Source organism: Lygodium microphyllum, chromosome 24 (genome assembly GCF_053477565.2).
Source record: "Lygodium microphyllum isolate KBCC chromosome 24, Lygodium_microphyllum_v1.1.10, whole genome shotgun sequence".
In the NCBI taxonomy this organism is placed as follows: Eukaryota; Viridiplantae; Streptophyta; class Polypodiopsida; order Schizaeales; family Lygodiaceae; genus Lygodium; species Lygodium microphyllum.
The window spans coordinates 135,909,764-135,937,705 of record NC_141158.1 but is presented as its reverse complement, the minus strand read 5'-3'; the positions used below and the strand labels follow the sequence as shown (position 1 = coordinate 135,937,705).

The following is a 27,942-nucleotide window of genomic DNA, read 5'->3' as shown; positions in this document are numbered from 1 at the left end:
TCAAGGCGCCCCTAGCACAAAAAGAAATCCTACTACAAAAGCTATAAAAGTCACTATACATCATGATCCTAAAGAACTGAGTGTTTAGGCTTTTTGAACTCCTCTATGATAGCTTTGCCATCTCAATAAACCTAGAGAAGTAGCATTCTAACTAACATGGCAGGTAATGGAAGCAAAAATACATGTTTGTACTCAATGATTCCTTTTCATTAAGCATTTCTAGATTTAATAGCAAGAGGTAATACATGAGGATAAAGTGATTGAATATGGAAAGGAATGAATAAAAAGGTGAAGAGACACACCAACCAAAACCCCCCAAAAAGGACAAGTTTGCTTCTTTCTTTCTAGTTGACCAACCAAAATGTAAATATTTGAAGACAACTTTATGAGCCTTCTCATGCATGAGCAGATTGGTTCCACAATTGGGAGACTATGATAACATCTGTCACAGAAGACCAGCTGCAAAGGATAGTATAAAATTGGAAGGCCTAATAACCCAGCCAGCTAACGCTTTTAGGAGAAAGGGGATCAATTCAGCCACAGCCCAAGCCCAACTACCACATAAACATGCTGCAGGTACTAATACTTCAGTAGTTCATCTTATGCATCATATCAAGATCTCCCTCACAAAAGGATGCTCGCTAGCAAATCTTCTTCCAGCTGAAGCAAACAGATAAAACAGATATCTGCAAACGTACATCTTGCAGTTTACAAGGGCAGTTCATGAAAGACTGCATTGACTTGCTTTTGACTTCAAAGGCACAAAAAACTACATAATGTTTACAAATATCAGCTAAACAAGTACCATGTAATAGAATAAGCTTAAATTTTAATGTTTACAAACATCAGCTAAACAAGTACCATGTACTGGAATAAGCTTTATTTTCAATGCCCAGTATTATTGGAGTAGATGACACTATTCATGCACCTATATGTTTACAGCATCGGCAGGCTCATCAATTAGACCAACCTTGAGATATTTTGCAAGCTTGCAGCCTTACCTTAAAATGCTACAAAAAAATTCTGATCATTTTTTTTCTGAGATAAGCACACCCCCAACACCCACAAGGGGGAGTGCTTCCCCTCCAAAAACAAGATTATGATTTGATTAGCTTTAAATTCCAACAGCTTGTAAGATGTAGATTCAGACTTGAAATCAAAGTGAAATATATTATCAAAATTAAGCATGCCAAATATAATGTACCAACATATTATTGTTGAAACTCATCTGCAGCTTCTGCTTGGGTAACCTCAACAATTGCTTCTGTTGCAAACTGTTTCAAATCATCAAGTTCGCGACGGCCTATGCATCAGAAAAATAAGGTTACTTTATGTACTTGTAACATCAAAAAACAGAGAAATGCCTTCCTTACAAAGAGGCATGCTACATCTCTGATGCCTGAAACTTTTCTCAAAAGCATTTAAATTTTGATGAGAAACATTCACATAGCATGCAAAGGCAGATTTTTCTCATTTGAAACAATTGTGCAGTAAAAATTATGCTTGCAAGCTTGAACCAATCCACACATACAAAACAACGGCTAGTCTTGAGCCCCACCTTAATCTATGCCCTGATCTCGTGACAGTGAACTCATAAGCAATAAAGTGCATGTGTTCCAAACAGATTTATAATCAGAGAGCCAGCAAGTCCAGAGAGGATAAAAACTTATGGGATAAAGACACGGAGTGGACTGCAGAGAATGAACAGTGTGAAGGCAGAAGTAAAGAGTATGAACTGAAGCACTGTCCAAAGTGAGCTCTATTATTGGCAAACAAACAAAACTTAACCCTGAAACATTGAATTTCAGCGTGGAATGTACCATGCCTTGGTAGGTCCTAAGAGAGGACCTACCAGGTTTATTACGTCCAATTAGTACTATCTGATACTAGAACAGTACTAATCGGACTGGACCTACATCCGATGAAAAAAAATACATATAATTTAAACTCTACACTTAATGTTGGATTCGTCTCCGGTGTTTTTTCTTCCTTTCTTTCTTTCTTTCTTCGGGCAGCAGGGGGACAGGGAGACAGAGATTTCAAATTTGGATGTATGTGTGTGGATGATGAGAGAGAAGGTGGCTGCATTGTCACATTGCATTTCCACATGGAATGTATCATGCCTTCGCAGGTCCTGAGAGAGGACCTACAAAAATGACAATAACACATTTGAAATGCATGCATCCAGCAGTTCTTTTAATAGAAATTGGTTTTTCCTTGGAGCGAAACAGGGAGGCAAAACGCTACATAGTTGCATGTTTGATTAGTGAAACACTTTTCGTATTTCACCCTTTCATCGTCACCATGCCAATAACCTGTAAACTGGTTTACCACGTCAGCCAGCTAGTCAGCTAGACAAAAGAAGGGCCAAAGCTTGGGGCCCAGTCAGGGGGCCCAAAACTACCCTAGGAAAAAACCCCTAATGGAGCTGGACCTAAACTCACAACAGAAATAGGAGCTTGAGTAGTATTCTCATTCAAGGGAGGAGGAAAAAGCCACAATACTGACCCTATTGAGTCAATGGTTCCCCTCCTCTAAACCTCCTCTAAAGGAAAAGGAAGAATTTGGTTCTCAATCACACAATAAAGGCTTCTCGCCTATTCCTCTTCTTCTTCATAGGAAGACCTTGAAAGTGCAGTAAGCTCAAGAAAGGTTTCAGCTGTGTAGGACGAAGGGGGAAAAGGGAGCTTGGGGGTGGTTTTGGGGATTGGTGTGGTGGATTTTACAAATTCACAAGATCATGCACTTTGATAGTAACACGTCAATATAAAATGAGAACAATGTAAAGCAACTAAACAATTAGACAAGAGTTACGCCAAAGAAAGCCACCAACATACACAACAAGCAATAGGCACCAAGATTGCAGCACCAACAAAAAGCAAGTGACAATAAGTGAATCAATGCATTGGAGTGCCAATTTGCATGGCGCCTTTATATAGTTTACAAATGAGACTCAAGAGAGTCAGTAACTATTTGATCAGGAAGTGTCATGTGAGGTGCCTTTATACACATTACAAGTATATGAGACCCAAGAGAGTCACAAATGTACTAGAGCTGAGAGAATTCTAAAATGGGCCTTCAATATTTTAAGAGCAGTAAGAGAACAATCTGAAGCACATGTCCCTTATTTGCTTCAACCTGATAAGCATCACCCCCCCCCCCCCCCCCGGGCCAGGCGAAAGCCTCATTCCTTGTGCAATACTTCTTTCATTTTCTAAAGAGCTTCATTACAATAGATGGCAGCCAAGCTTTATCAACTCTGCGTAGAACTTATGAGCCTATGGATAAATGCCAAGGTACATCTTACCATTTCCTTGTGCACGCAAACCATACCGACCAAGGTTTACTCCTTGGTTGACTGGGCAATAGCTCAACTAACCTGCCACTAACAAGAAGCAAACGGGCCACCAGAAAATAGGATGCTAGTCAAAGCATCTACAACCAACTTATGACCACAAGACAGCCAGTCACTTCTAATCTCTGCTAAAAGGACTGTCCACTCATCCAAGAGACTCAGAGAGCTTGTACTCCAGCTTGCTGCCGAAACACTTCAGCCATGAACACTTCAAAAGACTTCTCTATCTCCTCTCTTGCTGCCAATCCCCTCTCTCAATAGAAACCAAAACCTCTCCACAGCAGGACAATGTGAAACCAGCCATCCTTCTCCAAAAGGGTGGTAATAGACCTGATTAAGCATTACAGCAAGCATAAAATTCACATAAACTGAAATGCAAATGTTACCAATTAATCTTGGGCAATAGACTCCCGATGCACCCCAAAGTTGGCACCCCTTAAGGTATTTCTTTAGCTTCCATTAAAATTGGATGAGGTACCTTGAGATTTGGCTCCAATCTCCTTCACTATCCAATGCCTCTTGCTGTCAAAAATGACCAACAAGCCTTTACTCTGATTTACCCCCTTGAATTATCCCCTTGATCTAACAGGGGATTAATCGACCCTTGGTTGGTCGAAATTAACACCAAATCCAATTGGGATGGCTAGCTTCATGAAATCTTTAGCAATTCCTTGAATTTCAGCTAATGATTCCAAGTACTAAGTCTTCAATTTCCTAGCATGAGACCCTAGGGAAGAAGACCCTGGACATATATTCACAGGATTCTGAAGATCTTCACAAAACGAAGGCCTTGGATGACCCCCAAGCATTACTCTATATGCATACTCTCTTTGGGTTGCTATCTAACTACCAAAACAAGGTGCTCCGCAATCCTTTACATTCTCAAGAGGACACATATAGATGCACCAAAAACTTTCATAATACTTAGGCTACAAATACAAGTAGCCAATCGAAAGGTGGGTCCCATGGAGATGCCTGTATCTTCAAGCCAAAGAAAAACTCTACCCCAGCAACAACTCATTAGTCACCTTCAGAGTCACACAAGAAGAAGCACGGTAAGTGACTCATAGTGAAGATCGCTCTAAAGGTCGTCATTTTGCATGCCATTAGACGAGGCACTTTCGTGGTAACCAAGAGTGTCCATAGAACAAGGCAAACTCGACTTCAAAGGCTTCGGTAATACTGTAGAAGCTACAGCTATTTCATATGAATTTTTGGAAAAGGATCGCTTTGTTAATGCGACTGGTTGCGATAGTTGTTGCATAAATAAAATAGTATTTCGATAGCATTACCTCTTAAAGGTCACTAGCCATATTAATGGTCAAATAGTTGAATGCTACTTAACAATGGTTCTAATCACAATTTTATTTCTCAACAGGTGCAAAGTATCACGAGGACGTGAATCTTGTATGCTTTAATTAGCATTTGATTTAGTTGTTAATCAAATGTGCAAATGTGAGGTGCACGTGTTGTGCAAGATGGTTAATTCACAATGAAACGCCAAGGATCCCAAGATGTTAGAAAGTGTCAAAGGCAAAATTTGTAATAAGTTATACTGGTCAAGTATAGGTGCAGTGGAATTACCAATTTAGCAAGGAGTTTAGTGAGTGCCTGGTGTCAATTTAGAGCCTAGGGCATCTATTTGACCAATAAGTGTCATTGCTAATACTAGGAACTAGGCATTAATTAATTCATTGATGCCACTTCAAGGGTCAAATAAAGCACAAGACCACTTGGGGCCCAAAATGGCCTCGCCAATTTAATTGTGGACTGATAAAATTAATTTTCTGGGCAGCGACATGGGCTGAAATTAATTTTCAGAATTATTAATTCTGAAAATTAATTAAATGTTTGAAAATTGGATAGCATGAATATTTACTGCTGTAAATCCTAAATTACATCTGTAATTAGGGTTTAGCAACCACCTTAGGTCCCATGCTCAAATATTGAAGATCTAGCACTTGGAATTGTTGCTAGAAATGAAGTAATTTCGGTGTTTCGAAGAGGTCAGCTCATTTCGATTTGATTTGGGGCTAAATTTGACCAGCCAAAGGTCTATTAAAGGCCAATCTTTGGGTGGATCAAGGGGCAAACCGATATGAAGGCTCATTGGTCTCATTTATGACAAAAAGAGGTATTAGCAACAAAGAAGATTGGAGCAATCTCAATACTTCTTCAAATTGCAATTCAAGTTAAAGAAATGCCACAAGAAGTCAAGTGGTAACATTTGCATTTCAGTTTATGTGAACTTTATGCTTGTCGTAATTGGTGCTTAATGATTAATGAGATTCAACCATGTTGGTGTTATCCTTGGCATGCCATGGTTCTTTGAGCAATAGATTTTCCTATTTGTACATTGATTAATAAACTTGTGCTATCTTTTGAGCTTGATGATCACTATCATGTCATAGAGGCATGTGATCAAGGGTTGTTCACTCTCTTGGGTCACCAAATCTAATGCAATTATGGTATCAACTTGGAATTTAGTAGATGTTTCCATGATCCACATGCTGTTATCTATGTTTTTTAAATTGAAAATTTTCAATCATCTATGGTACAATGTGATCCTATTTATTTTAATATAGCATTGATAATGATTCAAATATGAGTAAATATTTGGATCTGATTCTACATGAATATGTTGATGTCTTTCCGTCTGAATTGCTTGATCGACTTCCACCGTCTCACAATATATTAGATCATAGGATCAAAACATTGCTTGTAGCCATCCCATCTCTCGATAACCGTATCGATTTAGCCCAAAGTAGAAGAACGAGATAGCTAGGCAACTTCGCAACTATTTAGCTAAAGGTTTTATTGAACCTAGTAAATCTTTGTTGGGCATACATGTCCTTCTTACACAAAAAAAAGAATGGGATTGTGTGCTTTTGTGTAGATTCTAAGGGTCTCAACAAGGTAACCATAATATTTGTTGTTTACAATGGATGATCTTATAGACTAACTTTGTGGTGCACGCTATTTTATCAAGATTGATCTTAGGTCCCGAATACCATTAAATATGCCTAGATCTTGGGGATATCCCAAAAACTGTGGTTTTTATTATGGTATGGACACTACAGTTCTACTCTTTGAATTAAATAATACTCCTACAACTTTCTAGCAGATGATGAATGATTTATTTCTTCCATGTCTCGTAAAGTGGACAGTCATTTTCCTCAATAATATACTTATTCATAGTAAGTCATTGGAGGAGCATGCGAACCACTTGCATGTTTACAAAACTATCAATGTGCAAAAAAAAAAAGCATGAAGCTTTTATATCTAGAATACATCATCTCGATTGATGGCATCTACATTGATCCCAAGAAGGTTCAAGTGATGCAAGAGAGGCCTATTCTGAGGACCACAAGGCACATAATATCTTTTTGGGTTTTACTGGCTTCTTTCAAAAGTTCATTAAGGATTATTCTCATATTGCTAAAACCTTAACATCTTTGCTTAAGAATATGCAAAGCAAGAAAAAGCAAGCTAGTGTGTTTGGACCAGTGAGCCCAATCAATATTCTTAAATATTGAAACATCTAGTGCTGCTACACCGACATTGTAGATTATCAATCTGAATAAAATCATTTGAGGTCCATATAGATATGAGTGATTCTGCTATGGATGTTGTCCTTTGTTAGGATGGTCGACCCATTGCATTTGAGAGCCATAGACTCACAAATACTCAACATATTACACCAATCGAGAGGAGTTGTTGGCAATCATCCATGCACTTAAAATTTGGCATCATTGTTTGTACACCGCTAGATTTGTTATTTGAACTAATCATCACTCATTAGAGAACCTCTGCCATTAGCCCAATCTCTATGGACGTAAGGTGAGACAAAGCTTACGCAGAAGTTTCACTTTGAGATTCATTACTCAAAGCACACAACTAATATGGTTACAGATTCCCTTAGTCAAATCCCCAAAGTTAAAGCCTTAACCTTCTCCGAAGTTTCAACGGGTTTCTTTTTCTCAAAACGCATTGCCAAAACAACCCTCACTCTAGTAGGATCTAGCAATTAATCCAAGATGGACCTAGTAGCCTAGAATGCTTTGGCGGTCCAAACGACCAAAAGCTGGCTACTAAGAGAAAGATGGCAAAAAAGGATTCCATCCATAATGGATTACTTTTTAAACAAGGCAAAGTGTGTGTGTCCGACAAAGATGTCTGCAAATAAATTCTATATGAGTGTCATGGCATGCCAAGCCAATGGCATACTCTAGACATTGACCTTGATATATTTACTGGCCACCCATGAAGACCTTGGTTGAGTCTTATGTGCATAAGTGTCTATAGTGTCAACTTAGTAAAGCTCAATGACACAAACAAGCATGGACGTTACATCCTTTATAAATTTCCAAGAAGAAGTAGAATAGCATTTCTATGGATTTTATAGTAGGATTACCCCCATGTCAATCAAGATCATGATGCAATCTAGGTTGTGGTTGACCAATTCGCGAAAATGGTTCGATTCATTCTCACAAAGACGCTGTCAAAAGCTATGACTTGGCTAGTCTCTTTATTAAGCATATATGTAGACTTTGATGAAATGGTCAATGATTAAGACCCTAAGTCCATTAGCCATTTTTGGCAAACCATTTTCAAAAAACTAGAAACTTGATTGTCCATATCATTACTAGAGCATCTTGAGCCCAATGGATAGTTCGAGAGGACAAATCAAACTATGGAGGATATGATAGATGCATATGTCTCCTACAGACAATTTAATTGCGAGCATTACCTTTCTCAAATTGAGTTTGCTTATAATAGTGCTATATATTCTATTACCAACTATGGTCAATGTCCTAAGGACGTAAAATTTTTAGATGCTTTGCTCTTACTAGTAACATTTGATTAATTTAATAATCAAATGTGCTATGTTGTAAGGCACATGGCAATTATTTCATAGTAATAAGCCAAGAATCCTAAAGAAGCAATACGTGTCAAAGACAAAAGTTGTGACAAATTATGCTAGCTGGATTTTAAATGTCATTAGGTGTCAATTTGGCCCTAAGACAGTTAATCGGCCTATAAGTGTCAATGGTGATACTAAAGACTAGGCATTAATTAATCAATTTGTGCCTATCCAAGGGTCAATTAAGGTTGAAGACCACTTGGGGTTGCAAACGGCCTAGCCAATTAGATTGTGGATAGGTACATCTAATTTTGAGCAAGGTCACAAGGGTTTACATCAATTTTCAAAATTATTTAAGTCTAAAATTTAATTAATTGGCTGAAATTTGCTAGAAAACGGATTAGAAGGCTGCCACTTGGCAAAAATGCCCATACAATGGGGAAGAAGGCTGTTTGGGGGCTGAGAGAGACTCGTTCACTGTGTATACTGGCTAAGAGAGAGAGGGAGGTGCTGTTGATTACTTTCTAGAGCTTTTAGAGGCCATTTGCTGCAGGCGACAACTGCCAAGAGTCCTCAAGAATCAAGCGACAACATTTATTAGGCACTACCTTCAATGCACCTTGTTGTTTTAAAGGTATAGAAGATGACTTCTTCTTGCCCTATTTGTCCTTCTTAAGAGCATTCAAAAATCAAAAAAGCTGAGGATCCTTTGCCAATTCAACAAAGAGATTTAACGTTGTCCTCATCCGATTCCTCTTCTTCTTGCTGGTCATCAACCTCATTTTGCCTTGAAGGCCCTACATTTTGTCCAACAACAACATTTTCAACTTCTTGTCCATCATGTGAGCCTTGTCCAAGACCAGGCAATGTATTTCCTTCTTTCCCATGTAAATGTCCGTACTAAGAGGCATCATCACTACTTGATTTCATCTCACTGTATGAAGACATCTTGTTGTAATTACTCAGCTGAGTACAAAAATCAGCACTAGCACAACAGCTATGGAGGAGAGAAAAGAGAGATAATGAGAGTGTGCTGAAGCAAAATAGTAAAGTGTACTTACTAAAGTGAAAGAATAAGAATGAAAGGTACAAGATAGGTCTAGAGTTGATTGACTCTAACTCTAACTCTAAAAGTGGTGACACAACTCGAGCACTACCCATAGAATTGGCAAATTCTAACACTCCCCTACATGCCAATGCGGTAAAGTACAAGAATGATCAATCACCAAAGGGTAGCAAGTTTAAGGACTTGCAAAAAGCCTCAAACTTCTCACAAGGTAGTGCCTTGGTAAAAATGTTTGCAACATTTTCCTATGTAGATACATCGAGCCGATCTCTCTTGCATAGCATCTCTCTCTCACATAATGGTAATGCACCTCAATATGTTTCGCACGAGCGGGAAACACAAGATTTTGTGCCACTGCAATAGCACTCTGACTATCAAAATGAATGGGTGTAGAACCCTCCAATGGTAAATGTAGATTAGCCACCAATCTACACAACCATACACATTCCACTGTTGTCGTGAAGGCTGCCCTATACTTAGCCTCACAAGACCAAGTAGCCTCCAATGGTAAATGTAGATTAGCCAACAATCTACACAACCATACACATTCCATTGTTGTCGTGAAGGCCGCCCTATACTCAACCTCACATTCCACTATTGTCTTAAAGGCTGCCCTATACTCAGCCTCACAAGACCAAGTAGCCACTATATGTTGTTCCTTATTTAGCCATGAAATGCATGAACGGCCCAAAAAGAAACAATGTCCACTCGTAGACTACCTAGTGTCTGCATCACCAGCCCAGTCTGAATCACTATAATCCTGCAATTGCGAGTCTCCCCCCCTGAGAAATAATAATACATGTGACTAAGTACCTTGCAAATATTTGAAGATCCACTTAACAACTTGCCAATGTATAGTCCATGGGCTATGCATATACCTGCTCACCTGAGAAACTACATACTGAATGTCATGGCATCTCTTCACCATCATGCATAGACAGCTTTAAGCCTAGCTCCATAGGAGTGCACATAGGTTTGCAATCTTGCATATTAAACCTATGTAACAACTTGTCCATATACTGTGACTGTGACATGATGATACCATGCTGATTTTGGGTGAACTGAATCCCCAAATAATAGTGTAGATAGCCCATATCTAACATAGCAAATGTATGTTTTAATTCGGCCTTGAAATCTACAATTTTTGCTTCTAAAGATCCAAGGAGCAACATGTGATCTATATAAAGAATGATAATCAGCAAGTCTCCCCTTTCATTCTTAATGTATAGAGTGGGAGCAGTTGGAGTGTTTTTTGAACCCTTTGTTGGCCAAATATGCATCAATTTTAGAGTACCATGCATGAGGAGCCTGTTTGAGACCATAAAGAGCTTTGTTTAGCTTGCATACCATGTGCTTTTTTTCCCCTTAACCACAAACCCTGGAGGTTGTGACACATAAACATCCTCATGCAAATCCCCATTCAAGAATATTGTCTTAATATCCAACAAATGTACCTTCCAATCATAATTTGTAGCCATAGCAATTACACATCTCACTATACTCATACGGGATGTAGGAGCGAAAGCCTCTTCATAATCTATGCCCTTCTTATGTGCATAGCATTTTGCTACAAACCATGCGTTATACCTATCAATGGTACCATCAGCCTGGCGTTTGAGTTTAAAAACCCATTTTGTGCCAATGGCCTTCTTGCCAAGTGGTAAATCCACAAGATCCCATATAGAGTTAGTGGCAATAGAGTCTAACTCATCATTCATGGTTTGCATCCAATGTACATCTTGCTAAGCTTCATCCAAGGAAGTAGGCTCATCATCATCCAACAGTGAGCTTATAAATAGATACTCATCACAATCATCTACTTCCGTAAAATCAACCAAATTGGCTCCCCCTACATCATGTGCTGCATGTCTAGCAACCCTTCTAGTGCGTTGAGCTAAAGGAGCATCCATTTTACTCTCCTGGAGAGTTTGTAACAGCCATCTTGAGACTATTTTTGTTGCATTTACAACAACCCTTTCATGCTATACTGCATGTGGCAAACCATCATCAATATCCTATTGTTCAAGCACGTATGGTACAACAACAGCTGCTTGTATTATGTCTATCCGGCCATTTACAATAGGCACAAACTCCAAAGAAAGTGGCAAGAGACCCTCAAAGACATCACCAATGTCATGGGTGGCTAGCATTTGATTTATCATGTGAAAATGCAACATTTTCAGTAAATATGGCATCCTACTGACAAAAACTTTCTTTGTGTGTGGATCAAACAGGTGATACCCATTGCTTTCTAAACTGTAGCCAATAAATATGCAATTTTACAACCTTGTCATCAAGCTTTCCACAAAGCTCTTTCAAAACATGTGCATAGGCTATACAGCCAAACACCCAAATTAGTCAACCTTGGGTTTCTTGCCATGCCAAGCTTCAAACGGGGTAATCGTCTTTAGTGCCTTAGTGGGTGCAAAATACAACACATGATTTGCACACTAAAGGCCTTCTAACCAAAATTTATGAGGCAGCCCCTTGCTTTTGAGTATACAATGAGTCATCTCCATAAGAGTGCGATTCTTCCTTTCAGCAATACCATTCTGCTCAAGAGTCATTCTAACAGTGGCTTGATGCCTAATGCCATGATCAAGCAAATATATCTCAAAAGCACGAGACATGCACTCCCCCCCTCTATCTATGGGAAGTGTTTGCACTTTCAAGCCAATTTCAATCTCAAGCTTTGCAACAAGATGTTTAAAATGTATAAACACATCAGATTTTTCTTTCAGCCCGTGCATCCATGTATATCTAGAGTAGTCATCAATAAATGTAACAAAGTAAAGATGACCTACAAGTGAACGTTTCCTCATGGGACCACAAACATCAAAGTAAATAAGCTGTAATTTCCAAACAGCACACACTGCACCATCCTTTTTGAAGACAAATCTGTTCATCTTGCCCAAAATACATCCCTCGCATGCATGAGGAGATGGAGTCTCCACTGGAGGCAATGCATCTACCATATGACACCTCTAAAGGATCATCAAACTCCCAAAACTCATATGTCCATGGCGGGCATGTCATAGCTCCACATTCTACATAGGGGGCAATAGAGTAGTGACTGCCAGAGCATCATGAGATTGTGCACCACAGGTATCCGACAAAAACAAACACTTATACAAGGTCCCAAAAAACCTAAGTGCATAATCTATCTCCCTGTCTTTGAAAATGCATTTGTCATCCTCAAAGATGACCTGAAAGCCATACTTGTTAAAAGCAAAGATAGACAACAAGTTCTTTCTAATGCCATGCACAAACAAGACATCTAGATGCACGAAGTTAGAACCATCTACAGCAATAATATTGATTGTCCCAATGCCACAACCATCATAATTGATGTTGTTCACACATGTAATACAGTTCCCAACAGGGGCTGAATGCAAAGAGGAAAACAAACACTTCCTAGAAGTGATGTGCTTTGCAGCTCTACTATCAAAATACCATAATTGTTGTGTTTCAACAGCATTAAATGTTGAATCAACCATTGAAGAATCATAATTGCAAGTCAAAAATGCACAGTCCTCCTCCACAAAGTTGACTAAACCATCACCATCAATAGATTTGCTGCATGATGTCTCTTGGACAACCAAACTGAAGTCCATTTTCTTCTCTTTGGCTAATCTCTTACAGCATTCATCAATACAGTGACCTAGCTTCTTGCAATAATGTCATTTTCCCTTCTTTTTAGAATTTTCTATGTCTTGGACAACCTTATTTGATGGCTGTCCAACATCACTCTTTTGCTAATTTTTTGCATTTTTCTTGCCTTTTCCTTTGCCTTTGAACTTGGAAAGCATAGCCACATCTCCTGAACACAATGCAACATTCTTCCGAGTATATTCCTCTCGCAACAAGAGACCTTCAAACTCCACAAATGTAAGGGGCTGCTGCCCCTCCCCTCAAAGACAACATCAAAGAGGTGTGGAAACCAAGATACGACTCTGGAAAAGAGTTCAATGTGATGTTTACCAATTCAACATCCTGAACAATTTCATCCACATTGAGCAGCTGCTCACGCAAATCCTGTAAATGAGAAAGGTGATCTGTCATGCTATCACCCTCATCCATGTTCACATTGGCCAACTCTCCACGAAGATAAGATATTCTGGCCTTAGTACGTGCTGTAAACATACGCTCAAGTACATCCCATGCTAATTTTAAGGTCTTACAAGATCGGATGTGTGAACTGATCGATCTTTTCACTAACAAGGCAATCAAAGAAAGTGCCTTTGCATCTTTTAAGTCCCATCTCCTCTTATCCTCGGTAGGAGGGGGAAGAGGGATAGCAACACCAGCAGCATGTCCTCTAGCCTTACACTAAGGTATTTGAGGTGCAAGACCCCTTGGTCACTACAAATCACCTATAATATAGTTCCACAAGTCCTTCGATACAACAAGGTGTCAAAAATAACAAGTATGCTATGATACCATGTCAAAATAAGCAACAATGCAGAGAGACAATAGGGTTTGCGAGAAGTAACACAAAGTATGTACAGCAAACATTGAGAGAGAAGAAACTCAAAAACATAAAAAGAACACGGTGATGATACATTGAATCATGCTATGAGAATAAGAGTTGATACAACAGAGTCAAAGCTCAAAAGATAATTGCATTGTCCTATTTGAATTAAGCGGCAACACCTATGGGAAATCTACATAGTGAAGGGAGTGAAACGCAATCCTTCAGGCAGTGAGCTATCAAAGTAATTACTAGAAGGTGAAGGACAGCTGTTGAGGGAGCAAACCCCAATCCTCTGATGCCGTCAAAGATGTGGAAGATGATCACCAGCTGTCGAGGGAGCGAACCACAGTCCTTTGATGTTGTGGAGTGACTTAGGGAACAAAACACAAATCCCAGAGTGTCGGAGCTGTCAAATTGGGAGAGCAACCCAAATACTGACACTAGGTGGATAATGATGACGCCAAATGATGGAGGATGAGCCGGGTTGCAAAAACGCAAGTGACACTAGGTGATGGAGGATTAGCCAAGCTGCAAAAACACAAATCCCAGCAGCCTCTATGATAGACAGCCCCTGTGATAGACGAGTGACGCCAAGTGATGGAGGAGGAACCAGGCTGCAAAAACGCAAGTCCAAGCAGCCCCTGTGATAGACGAACAATGAAATCACTGACACTCAGTGATGTAGACTATCGCCAAAGGCTAGGATGCTAATGCCAAGCTAGAGATGATGATGTTAGGCAAGGAGAAGGCCTCCAAACTAAAAAACGTAAGTGAAGGTGGAGCCTGAAGAAGAAGGGTACTGACGCCAAGCAAATGATGGTGATGCCAAGTGAAAGATGCTCCAAACGCGAAGGCCTGATGTTGGAATAGGATGCGTGAAGCAGAAGAGAAAGGGTAAAGGTAGCCACGAGCCACAAACCACAATGTCCTCCTAAAGGGGTGTGACAGCAGTGGAAGTGGCTGGTGAGAGAGAAATGAATGGTATTTGATGACGGAGAAAGAGGGGTGAAAAACAACTAAAGAGTTGTACGGTGGTGAAGAATGAATGAAGAGAGAGGTGGAGATGGAATAAATGAAGTGATTGTCTATTTATAGGCATAAGCTATCTAAGATGGCGCACCATTGTGTAGGTGTCCACTGAAAAAGTGACCAAAATGTGGACACTAACTCTTTTTGGGATTATTGATGCGAAACCCTAAATGAAGTGTGTGAACTGAAGAAGTGGTTTCTCAATAGAAGGTTGCGGACCATAAAACTCCACAAAAAGTAGTTTGATCCATCAAGTTTGTCCTCCTGACTGCGGACATCAAGGATGTTACTCTGATCATTAGTCCCTTGGCGTGCCATGCTATCAGTAATAGACAAAAATCTACAGCCAAATACTTCTCTGCTGAAGTATACATTGTACTCCTCAAAGTACCAAAAATCCCCTCAAGATTATTCAACAAGTACCAAACTATCACACAAATACCAAAGTGTGCCTTGACCCAAATAAGCACTCAGTCAAGAAATAATAGGAATGCAATGTTGTACCACACCTGCCTCGTAATGCGTGTCCTCAAAAGTACAAATTACAACAACTTAATGCTGATTCTTACCAAAGTTTTCTGCTCAATCTAACTACAATAGCAATTAAATGCTACTATACCACTTGTTTGCTGCCTTGGAATATGTGTTGGGCAAAAGCCCCAAAATATTTTGCAGTAATATCAAAGAAATTGTGAAATTGCTTTGAATTGGTTGTCAATTTAAACTCCGGAAACGAAAATTGACAAAAGCCCCAAATTTTAGGCAGCACGAGCTGAGATTCAAAAAGAGATGGCTAAAATGAATGGAATTTTGCAAAAAATTTCCCCAAATTTTTTTTTTTTTAAATTAGGGTTTCTACAATTTTTAGGGTTTGCAAAAAATCACATGCAAGGTTGAAAATATGACGGGCAGAGGTGAGAAAATAAGGGGCAAAGCTAAAAACAACAGCAGCTCCTCCAAAACAGTAGCTCATCGGGATGCGTGTGGGCTGTATATGGGACTGTGCGTAGAGCTATGTGCAAGCTAAAAACAGCAGCAACTCGTCCTTCTCTTCCTCAGATAGAGAGCTAATTGATAGCAATAGGATCTTAGGAGAGGCAACTTCGGTTGACTATGGCTTTACTGAATCCCCACGTAAAACATGTTCTAATACCAAATGTTGGAAAATAACAGTCAACTATGGAGAAGAAAAAAGAGAGACAATGAGAGTGTGTTGAAGCAAAAGAGTACAATGTACTTGCTGAACTGAAAGAATAAGAATGAAAGATACAAGATAGATCTAAGATAGACCTAGCTCTAACTCAACTAGAGTTAATTGACTCTAACTCTAAGAGTGGTGATAAAACTTATAACTTTAGTTGTGTTCACAATAGGAACTGAAAAAGAACTAAAGACTAAAACATTGGGCACTGTCCATAGAATTGGAAAATTCTAACAAAAGCATTAAGTGAGCCTCTGAAATGACTTGTGGTATCATGTGGCTTGGTAAATAATGCTAAGTCAAATTTTCAACAACATTGTAAATGCCCCAACAACATAGTATACACAACAATGATAATATTCATTTGTTTTCAAGATTTCATATTTCAAAAAATAGAGAAAACAAATACTTAAAGCTAAATACGACAATTTACAACCATGGAAATGTAAAAGTAATGGAGATAAGATTGAGGGTTCAAGATGGATAACCCTCCCAAAACCTCGAATGAATTTATTTCTACTCAACCCAAGTCCTTTAAGAAAGAACTCGGTTACAATCAATTAGAGAGTGAGGAGAAGTGGTTCTCACTCTCACAAAACCATGAAAAGATGTACATACACACATGCATTACTTACGCAATAAAAACAAGAGATTTTTCACCATGTGATTAGAAAGAGAGGAAATCAGTCTTTCTCCATCGTTGATTAGCAATATATTGATATGGTTGCTTCTTATTCTTGAAATGAAAGAAGAGCTTAAGCAAGAAGGGTTGTAATGAATTTACATGTTTAATGTTCTCTAAAACAATAGTAAAAGAAGAGGGAATATGGATGTACTTAATGGTAAAGAAGTGGAGGGTAATGATGCAAATGGATGAGGACTAACTTTAGGCTCCTAACTTTAGGCTATCTTCATCTACTTCACAAGAGTTTACATCCAAGAAAACTGATGAAGAATAAAAAAAATATGAGCTCTCTGACAGTTATTATTTTAGACCCTGCTCCTCCGTAATTTCTCGCAACATTAAAGAGAATAGGCACTAAGGGTTTGGCTGCCCAATAGAAAACTTAAAATTCGATGCAAACCATCACTCGAAGGAGCAAGACTGAGAGAGTATGATAGCTTTCTCTAATGAAGCCACTAGCAACTATCTAGTACGGTTTAGAAAGCTCTTGATTATATGATGCAAGTGACACAACTTTGACTAGCATCAAGTAGCTTTCCACTCTATTTATGTTAGAATTTTAAAAAAACGAGCTCTCTTTATAGAAAAAAGGAAAGAACTAGTATAAAAAGGAAATGTGGAGTAGCCTAAGATAAGTATCAAACACATGTCATGAGATATGACAAGTGAAAGAACACTTGGAAGCTTTTATGACAAGAGTCCTCATACATGTCTTTTCTCTATAGTCTTCCTTTTTGGATTGAGTAATGTCAAGAATAGAAACAATCAAATTTAGTAAGCACTACCAGAACACAAAACTTACTATTTTAGAATGACATCCCTATTTTTTACGACTAGCATTTTAAATCAATTTAAGGCTTCTAAATTTTAGGGATCTCTTAAAAGTTAGGAAATCTCCCAAAAAAAAGTGTCGTATACAAGCTCTTTACAAGTACATTAAAACAGTATTGAAATCTTCATACTAGTTTTTTATGCAAAGATATATACATTTTAAGCTTTCACCCTACATATATACAAAGCACAAATATTTAATGATTATGTCATCTCGCTAATTGTAATTGTCTATTCTAGCAAATCTAGCCCACATTTCAAGGCATTAATCCTTTCTGTGTGGCATTGACCTAATATGCTTGAGTTTTAGTCAAAAGCACCCAATTAGATCATATAGGTAGAAGTGTGTACTATATTTTCTTTAATCCAAAAAAAAGTGTCATGTACAAGATCTTTACGAGTACATTAAAACAGTGTTGAAATCTTCATACTAGTTTTTTATGCAAAGATATATACATTTTATGCTTTCACCCTACATATATACAAAGCACAAATATTTAATGATTACGTCATCTCGCTAATTGTAACTGTCTATTCTAGTAAATCTAGCCCACATTTCAAGGCATTAATCCTTTCTATGTGTGAGCTTGACCTAATACGCTTGAGTTTTAGTCAAAAGCACCCAATCAGATCATATAGGTAGAAGTGTGTACTATCTTTTCTTTAATCCATTGTGTCAATCCACCATAACCTATGACTACTCATCAATGACCAACTTCAATGCATTTCTCTTTATATCGTAAGTGCTAAAAAAACAAATTTAACTAACAATTAAATATTAAAAATAATTGAAAGGATATAAATTTTTTTCTATTATGTTATGGCAAACTTTGAAGTTCAAAGGGCTTAGCACAATAAATGAGAATGGATATAAGCTTGGGCATGGGACAATAGGATAATTAATATTCTTCAATCAATAATTAATAACCTTAAATTAAGTTCAAAGGCTAGGTTTCACATTAAAAGATATGTCACTTGGTAGTCGAGGAGAGAACTTAACAATGCAAGCTGATTAGGGGTTGTTGGGGACTGATGGAGGCTCAAGGAAGGCCATTCCTGCCAGGGAGAGCTGAGAGAGAGATTTCCAATAGGCAAGAGGCTGCTAGAATCACACAACCACTAATCGCATAGTGTGATACCATAGAAGCAGTAGGATTCCTTCCCTACGTTAGTCAGAAGTGACAAGAAAGGAGGAGAGCTCGTCAATCACTGGGGAGTTTTACCTCCCTTTTTAAGCTATCGGCGCTATCAAACCTTTTGTTCAAAAGATGCTTACTTCAACTAATATGCTCTCTCTCTCTCTCTCTCTCTCTCTCTCTCTCTCTCTCTCTCTCTCTCATATAGGTAATTGTATTAATTATGAAAAAAATACAAGATTACAAAATGTCAGATGGCTCTAAGCCATCATGCAATAAATTGAGCTTACGAGAAAAGAACAGAAAGGAACACAAAAATCAAGGTAGGGTCACTAAGGCAACTGCTCGACACTAAAATACTAAACCCAATCAAAAGGATGCATCTTGGTGCCCACCACAACATGCCAAATGTCAGAAATGAGGAGCCAAATTTTCCAAGCAAAAGGATAGAAGATAAATCGGTGAGACGGGAAGACTATATTGCAGTAGTACACAAGAAATTGTTCCCATTGGAAATACCACAGTCATGGAGAGCCAAAGCAAGGGAAAGACAGCCCACCAACATGCACCAAATGAATACCTTACATTGGTGAGGAGCAACATTCACATCTACTGCTGAAAACCCTAATTTACAGCAACAACTAGGGTTTCTCAACTATCTTGAGATCTATGCCCAATAAATCGAAGGCCCAGAGTTCGGAGTAGCAGCTGTGATTTGTGATTTTACAACCGATCTGAAGTGTGAGCCCATTCCCATTTGATTTGGCCTGCATGCAAGGATCCAAGGATTGATTTGTACCCAAATCTATAGTCAAAAGAAGGGGCAAATTGATCATTGTTGCTCCTGGTCATTTGTGACAGCCCTTTGTATTGAAAATTGAAGGAGATCAGCCCATAATCTTATTATACTTCATCTTTGAACAATATAAGTTAAAGAAATACCACATGGGCACTAGATGTTAGGGCCAATTGAGTGTCAGCTGTCCAAGATTAATCAGTAAAGTGTGTAATTTCAGATTTGTGAATTTGTTGCTTGCTGTTATTTCTGTTGAATCAGGTCATCTACCTAAGTACCCCATTCAGGCCCCTATTGGAATGGTTTTAACACCTACAGGGAAGGGTGAATAGCAGAAGAGGAGAGGGAGGGAGCCTGGGCAAGAAAGAGAACAAAGGTTGAGAGGGCAGAAGAGGAGGCTGAAGACTCTTCCATGCTTTATTCACTTCATTCGCGCTGCTTCCATGGCCCCAAGGAAACTATCTTTAATCTCAAACATATCATTCTTCAAAAAGAGCATCCAAAGATATCATAGGTTTTACTAATTTATCCACATATACATGTCTCAATACAAATAATGTAGTTGTCAGGAAAACACACCTGAATATGTTTTGTAATCCTCTCCATTGTAAAACAACTTCAAAGTTGGATAAGTTCGGATTTTCAGTTTGTTGCACAATGTCTTACTCGTTGTGCAATCCACTTGGGCAATTTCAACCCCATCTTCCATATCTACAGCTTTCCCAAGATCATCCCACAATAAGTTTGCACGAGCACTGCAACAAGAAGAAGCAAAAGACATCACAAAACCCTAGGTTGCATCTCATGACTGTTTTGAGAGAAAATAGTGCCGTCCTGTTACAAACAAGAAAAAAGAAGCATCCTAACGTGATATAACATAAGACTACATGTGCATCTGTTCTAGAAGTTGCAAGCCACAGTCAACATCTGAAAAACAATGCAGTAAGCTTGTGACTTGGAGATCATGAAGTCACACCTTACAAAATGGAAGTCACAAGATGTTGTGCTGTCTTGTTTTTCATTTTCATGCAACATATTTATTACAGGCTCTTAGTATGGTCTAATCCTGCAATAGCTAGGAAGCCATGCTGCAATATAGTATGATTCTAGCAGTAATGAGTCCTCCTCAAATCCTAGACCTAGAAGATTCACCACTTTTGACGTGATGTTTAGCACAATCCTCTAACCTGTTGCATGCACATGTATGTGTCCCAGCATGTCCAATGGAAAAAAAGAATTAAATTAGGAGACTATCAAGTAGCCCCCTCAATTGGTCATAATGCCTATGCCTAAATCAAGAAGGAATCAAGGTGAGACTCAATTTGATAGTAAGGACAAGCCAAAGATGGATGAGGTTCAAATTGTTTCCCCTCTCCAGCCCCTGTCCGGCTTTATCACTACAAGATAATCACCAAGAAGATACAAAAGAATCTGCCGGACACCAGTAGTAGTAGGTGTGGCAATTTCTTTATATGTTTTGTTATGAATGTGCTGGAAATAATGTTCTTAAATAGCAAAACACTCTTTCCTTCTGCCTTAACGTATCACTCAGCAAGCAGTACTTGTTGGAACTTGTCCACTCCAGATCAACAGCATACATAGGCACAAAAGAACAAATATGTATATAGCTAATAAAAAAGGGTACTGACCAATGCTTGCACCAACCAACACAAAACTTCACAAACCAAAGCGTGTCCCTTTCCTTCACCTAGCAAAACAACAACAACAACAACAACAAAAAGAACAAAGCGGACTTGTTATATCCAACCATGACAGTATACTTGCATGTCCAAAATCTAAAAACTTTCCTGCTGCATATATTTAGCATGTGCAGTCTTATGCACTGGTAGTTGAGCAATCCTATTCTGAACGTGAAAGTCATTAAACTCCTTAAGTTACAATGCAAATGGCACTTAAGCTAACTTTTAAATATTCTTAGTTATGAATTCAAGTCACCTTATGGTGGACATTTACCAAAAAAAGAAGCTTTCTCACACTACACAGGGAACACAACCCAAACAAATCATAACCTGCAATTAGGAATCCCTCTGTTTGCTTCACACAAATCTCACCCTTAAAAAGGCGCTCATCACATCCATCTAGTGTATCGACTGAACCATAATGGGCAACATATTAAATGAGGATTGTTACCCTCCGCTGAAGAAACTCCAAACAGGCAGCACTAGCAGTCTATAAAATGGGCTGGCATCAAAAATACAGTAGTAGCAGCCACGTGCAGGCTGGTGCCAGCTGAAAGACAACCATGGACAAGCTAACAGTAGCCTTCAGAGCAGTTGAAACCAGCCTTCCTTCTCGGGTAGAGTGGTAAATACCCTGATTTAACACTAATTACTGCAAGCATAAACTTCACATAAACTGAAAATGCACACTTTACCATTAAATTGATGCCCCTTGGAGTTTTTCTTTATCTTATATTGCAAATGGAAGGAGTACAACTGAGATCCTCTAGTCTCCTGTGCTAATCCAAATGCCTCTTGCTGTCAAAACTAACTAGCAAGCACCCAAACCGATTTGCCCTTTGGTTTGCTTAGGATTGGCCTTCACCCTACTCCTTAAAAGATAAATTCAACCCTAAATTTGGTATTGGTTGGCTAGCCTTTTGAATCTCCCAAAAATTCCTCAATTTCAACTGTTGGAATTCAAGTCCTGGGCCCTCAATTTTTGTGCATGCATCCCGAGGTGGCTGTCAAAACCTTGGTTTTTGTTGTAAATTAGGGTTTACAGCAGAGATTGACTGAAATCTCTTCCTCTGATGGGTCAAACTACTGAAAAATGCTAAGATAACTTGAGAAATGGTTAGGAAATGAGAGAGAATGTTGTAGAGAGAGAAATTTCAGAGTTTCATCACAAGAAATACTAAAAATTTGTTGTTGCCCTACTCACACAACCATGGAACCTATCAACTTACAGCTTAGGACTACTAGAAAGACTATTGCCCCATCCTATATGCTATCATCTGCACCAAAAGGACCTTGGGCTGCTATCACCTGCTCCTAAAGGGCTCCAAATTGTTGTCACATACTGTGGGACTGATCCTTGGTGGCTAGAAATCATATCAACAGTCTCTCCTTCCTTTCTAATAGCCTTCTTCTCTCTCACAATGGCTTGAATAGACTCCACCAACCCCTAAAAACGTTTTTCCCACTTGCATGGGCAAGGTTTGCCAAGTGGCAATCCTCTAATCTCATTCTCTAGCATTATCTAGCTTATTAAATTCATTTTTAAAATATTAATTCTAAAATCACCTCATTCCCTATCCACCGGAGACAAGGAGGTCTAATTCCATTGAATCATACCACCTACCATATAGTTCTTGAGTTTTCTTCATCCATTCATCACAATGAATTGTCTTCTTCTTAAGTTCTATTACTTTCACTAAATTTATCGTACACTTTGAGTTCCCTATCTCTGTTCAAACTTTTCTTAACGGTGTCCACTCTCACTCTAATAAAAGCATCAATATGCCCTCTTTGACAAAAAGCAAACAGAGGTAAGATCTTGGAGACTAGAAGGTATCACATGGCTCTCCCAAGGTCATGTAGTTGGCCGCTAGGGAACCAAGAAAGATGCCAAAAGGGAGCATCACTATGCTTGCCATCACCACACTCTCTCGTGCCTCTCTTTAAAAGAGTATGAGAAGAAAATGAAAGCATCGGAGACGAGTAGTCCATGTCAACCATCGAATGGCTAAGGAGAACACAGGATGAATAAGCCTATGATCGTCCACACCAAACGTGGGAGCCACAAGCCAACACTTCAACAAGTCAATGAAACCTATCTGGTCACCAAGGAAATGTCCACCATGGTTGATGCAGCATAGAATTCTCCATGAACCAATGAGAGGAGAAAACAAGAACAACTCCCAAAAATCTACATTCTCAAAAGGTGAAGCAAGTCAAACCACCAAATGCATCAAGGTTAACCCACTAGCGCAGTCAACCAGATCTCCATGCGAGAGGTCAAATGCACAATGAAGAATCCTATGATAATGTAGCTGTATAACAAATTATAATGACAATATGAGAATCATAAAAGTAAATACCTCAAGTAAAGATCCTATGGCCAAGATAGACAAATGCTATAAAAAAGTGAAACTCAAACAACACAACACTCAAATGCATATGAACGAGTGTTGAAAGCGCAAGATGGTCACCAAAGTTTAAAATGCATGTGAGTAGTCTATGAAACACATAAAACTATCACAAACAACAAAATGCAGGTGAATGGGGACTACCAAAGCAAAAGCAACTACAATGACGACATGAACCTATGAGAGCGCACAACAAAAATAACAAGAGCTTGGAGTGAGGAGATCGAGATGAAAAATGCAATGGACTCTAAAGGACCAAAACTGACTGATCATGAAGGTACAAGGCTGCAATATGTCAGCCCCTACACACGTGGCAGTATCGGTTACGGAGCCAGCAAACATAAGGCAGAAGGATGAACAAAATGATCAAGGAGGGCTGAGCTGCATGGACCGATTAACACAATGGAGAGCAAGCAGCAATAAATAGCCAAAAGCTGAGCAGCTGTTTGACCAGCAACTAGTGGACCTGCATTTAAGGTAGGTTAGACCAGTAAAATACAAACAATTGGTCATAAAGAGGCCACCCATGTCTACTCACCCATAATAAAACTATACCTCTTGCCACAGGGCTATACTACCTGCCCAAGACACAAAAAATTAGGCTGCCCAGTATTGCTGCCTATCATTGCCATGCACACGGGCTGAGAGAAAGCCATACATAGGAAGGAACTCCACCTAAAATGTCTTAGAGAGAGAGAGAAACTAGCACACAAAGATGGTGTTAAAGCTCCTAATATCATCATCTAACTTAGACCACAACTCACAAGTAAGAGATGACCATACAAGACACACTTCTACTAACAGCCCCTCTCAAACAATGGATGGGGTAGAAAACCAGAGATGGAATGGATCCAAGGGTGGCAAGAAGAGTGCCACTGCCGATGAAGTCCATCAATGAAGAATGCCAAGACTATGACCCCCTCTCCATATGAAAGCTCGATACAACGGGCTGAGAGAATGCCATGCACAGGAAGGACCTTTTAAAATGACTTGAAGAGTAAGCTAACAGACAAAGACTATGTAGAGCTCCTAATGTCCTCTCTGTCTCATGCTCAGGATCACATGCAGAAAATGAACATACAAGACCCACATGCCTACTCAGTGCTAACAGAGCCCAACATAGAAGTCAAAGCACATGCTTGTCAAAGATCCACTACCGAAAACACAAACCAAGGGCCAATCAAGCACCACACACTAGCACAACTCACGTGGTTACATATCCTAGGTGTTAGAATGCATATCTTGGGTGCCAAAGCCTCTTGTCAAAGTGCATTTCATTTCTAAGTCTCATGCATTAAATGTGGCCAATTGGTATTTTTGGCCACACAAAATGCTGGCCAACCAGTCATAATTGCTGTATTGTTATTGCCTATTTCTGAGTCTCATGCATTACATGTGGCCGACTAGTATTTTTGGCTACATGAAATGTTGGCCAACTGGTCATAATTGCTGTATTGTTTTGCCTATTTATATAGGCTGCTCCCCTCTTCCTATAATACATTCATCGAATAATTAGCACATGGCTTCTATTGGAGTGAGAAGCTGCTGCACTCTGATGTTGACAATTGTCCTCAGCTCATAATATTGTACTACTCTTGAGCCTTGGTATATGGATTTCATTTCCGGAGTCTATTCTCTCAAAGTTATTTTGTTGTTCTTGTTGTTCTTTTCTGTTCATTGTGTTTACAGCAGATCTATCAGCACCATCTCTTTGCTTCTATTGCTCCACACTACTTTGACATAGTATAAAAGCCTGTATCTCTTGGTTTTGGTGCTGGTTGTTGTGTTTGACTGTTGTTTTCAGGTTTGATCACGTGTAGACTACTCTGTTTGCTGCTATCCTGATTTGGGCAAGCCCAAACAACACTTCCTACAGCTGGGTGGCAGTTTTCAGCCACCAGGCGGTGTGTTTCAGCCTGCGTTTTTGCTGCCTGACCCTGCATTTTCTACTGTCCAGCTTGTGTTTTTCCCTAACAGCTGCCATTTTGGCATCTACTGCTGATGTCTTGCTCGTTTTGCAAACGGTTTCACTTTTTTTTTTTTGCAGGCCTGATCATTCTCGGCCTGTGTTTTCAGCTTGTTTGCATTGTCAACCTGATCCAAACACACTTAAGAGTATAGATGACATGTCAATTATCATGCTTTTGTCACTACAATCTCATCACATCTGTGCTACTCTCTATCTTTTTCAATTGTTTTACTTGAACTATTGACCTCTTGGTCTTGGGCTATTCATTCAAAGTGCCTATATCTCATACCCCTTACCTTACTTTATCCTCTCTGCATCTCCCCTAAATGGCTCCTCCATGTTGCAACATTGATGATGACCTTAGGGGACCTAATTATCTCACTTGGCGTGTTATTACGAGAGCTTAGTTTCTAGAAAAGCAACATTGGTATGATGTTTCAGGATCAGCCTTGCATCCCTAAAAGCCCTCTCCTTTTCCAAATGATTGGGACAATACAACTATTGGAAAGCAATTCTCGACTGGGACAATGATGATGCCAAGGCATATTCAGCCCCTCTTTGGTGCATCTCAAAGGAAATCTTACAGTTACCTCTTGTAAGCCATCTCTCTATGGATAGCTTCAAACTACCATTGAAGCAACTAATATTATTTAGACATTTCAACTTAGGGTGACACAAATCCAAGATCAAGTTCAAGGTGGCTTATATTATTCAATCATCTCTTCTTATGGTGACACAAATCCAAGATCAACTTCACAACTTACAATCTACCCTTCCTAAACCCCATCTTGTGGGGACCGTACTTTACAAGCAACCTCCAAAGTCTGATAGTGTGGCTAATGCCTTATGAGCTCAAATATTAATGACACATGTCCATTTTGATCATATGACCTCTATGCTACTTGAGCATGAGGCTTCTTTGAGTTTACAAAGGAGGTAACCATCTCAATCCGGCGTGGTAGACAAGAGTTACTTTAGAGGGGTGTTAAGCAACAGAAGAAGAAGAGAAGTCAATGCTACCATTGCAGTAAAAAGGGACAACTCCAAGAGGATTGCAAGAAACTAGTAGCATTGTGAAAGAAAGAGGAGAAGAAGAAGAAGGATAAGGGCATTCTCCCCATGCTCTGTCTCTGATTCTAGCAAGGCGGTGAAGACTACACCAACCACATAGCATGATAAATTATCGTGGTATAAGTTGAAAACCCCAAGTAAATAAGCCTAATATATAGGCTTATTGACTTCTTCCAAAAAATCAAAAGTACTAATTGCTTCACAATCGGCCTAACAACTAAGGTTCTCTCGCATACATTTGGAATATCTTGCCACAATTATTGACAATAGGTGACTCTGTTTATGCAAACCTGAGTATAAGTATTCTTCTTTGATGTTTAATGCACATAGCATGCTGGAAATTTATTCTTTGATGTTTAATGCTCATAGCATGCTGGAATATTCTAATAAAAGTTAAAATCCCCAAGCCAAGAACCCTAATATATAGCTACATCTTAAATCTTAAAATGTAACTAAGCAAATTAGCCCTATCTTATTTTCTTTTTTTCCCTCCTTTTTTTTTAAAGAAAGAAGTGTGCTGCACTTGTACTCAATCACCTGCAAGTGCTCAATCAATCACTCAACACGGCACACAAAGTATTCAATCACTCACTCAACACGGTACAAAGTACTCAATTATTCACTCAACTTAGCCTAGAAAGGTAACACGATATGCGAGAGCAAGATACTCTTGTATCATTCAATGAAAAAATTGTATAACATAGCACATCCCAAGTCTACATCCTTGCCTTGTGATACTGCACATGTGAGGGTTCAGTTCTGGGTATAGTGAATCACATGAGCCCAGAAGGCCCAAAAGAGAACTCATTCCTGCTGGCCTTGATTCTGGCAAGAGCTGTCCTGGCCCAGATCTCCTGAGTCTAATGATTGAGCAATGGGATTCATGGATAAATTATAAGCGAGAATCATCTCGCGTGAGTTTATCGATTAACACATATGCTACTTGCTTGCAAGCAGCTGCTTGCTCTTAGCATTTAAAACAGACAATCAAATTGGCTTACACTTTCCATAATGGGGCTTAAGTCCTTACTTTGTCTGTGAATGTCGCATCGTTGAGTGTGATAACGTCTGCCCCCACTCCTAAATAAACTGTACTTATTGCAACAAGCACGATCAAACGCAGAAGAAGCGCCATGGGCCGGGCAGACACAGACCGACAGACAAACAGAGACACGAGAGAGACAGACTGTGTGTGTGTGTGTGTGTGTGTGTGTGAGCGGTAGAGGGAGCCCCCTGTACAAGTGTTTACGGGGAGAGAGGGAGCGTGTAAAGTGAGATCGCTCTTTAGAGCGAGGACAGCCCCTGTTATGATAGAACAAGCTTCCAACTCAAGTTCGGGCCAAAAGACAAGCTT

The 27,942-nt window shown here is 39.2% G+C and overlaps 1 protein-coding gene across 2 annotated transcripts; it reads right to left on the bottom strand.

Moving 5' to 3' along the window:
* Positions 1-3: 3 nt before the first annotated feature.
* PDIL5-1 (PDI-like 5-1) lies at positions 4-27,942 on the bottom strand. 2 transcript variants are annotated; one of them, XM_087665699.1, is made up of 5 exons: positions 27,619-27,942; positions 21,087-21,145; positions 20,017-20,192; positions 1,205-1,303; positions 4-686 (listed from the first exon to the last, which is right to left on the bottom strand). In XM_087665699.1, exons 1-4 carry the CDS (start codon positions 27,721-27,723, stop codon positions 1,212-1,214), a joined length of 432 nt encoding a protein of 143 aa, XP_087521825.1. In that variant the 5' UTR covers positions 27,724-27,942; the 3' UTR covers positions 4-686; positions 1,205-1,211. The 2 variants fall into 2 exon arrangements, with proteins under 2 accessions (XP_087521825.1, XP_087521824.1); XM_087665698.1 differs by lacking the exon at positions 4-686 and having other exon boundaries at positions 747-1,303; positions 27,619-27,941.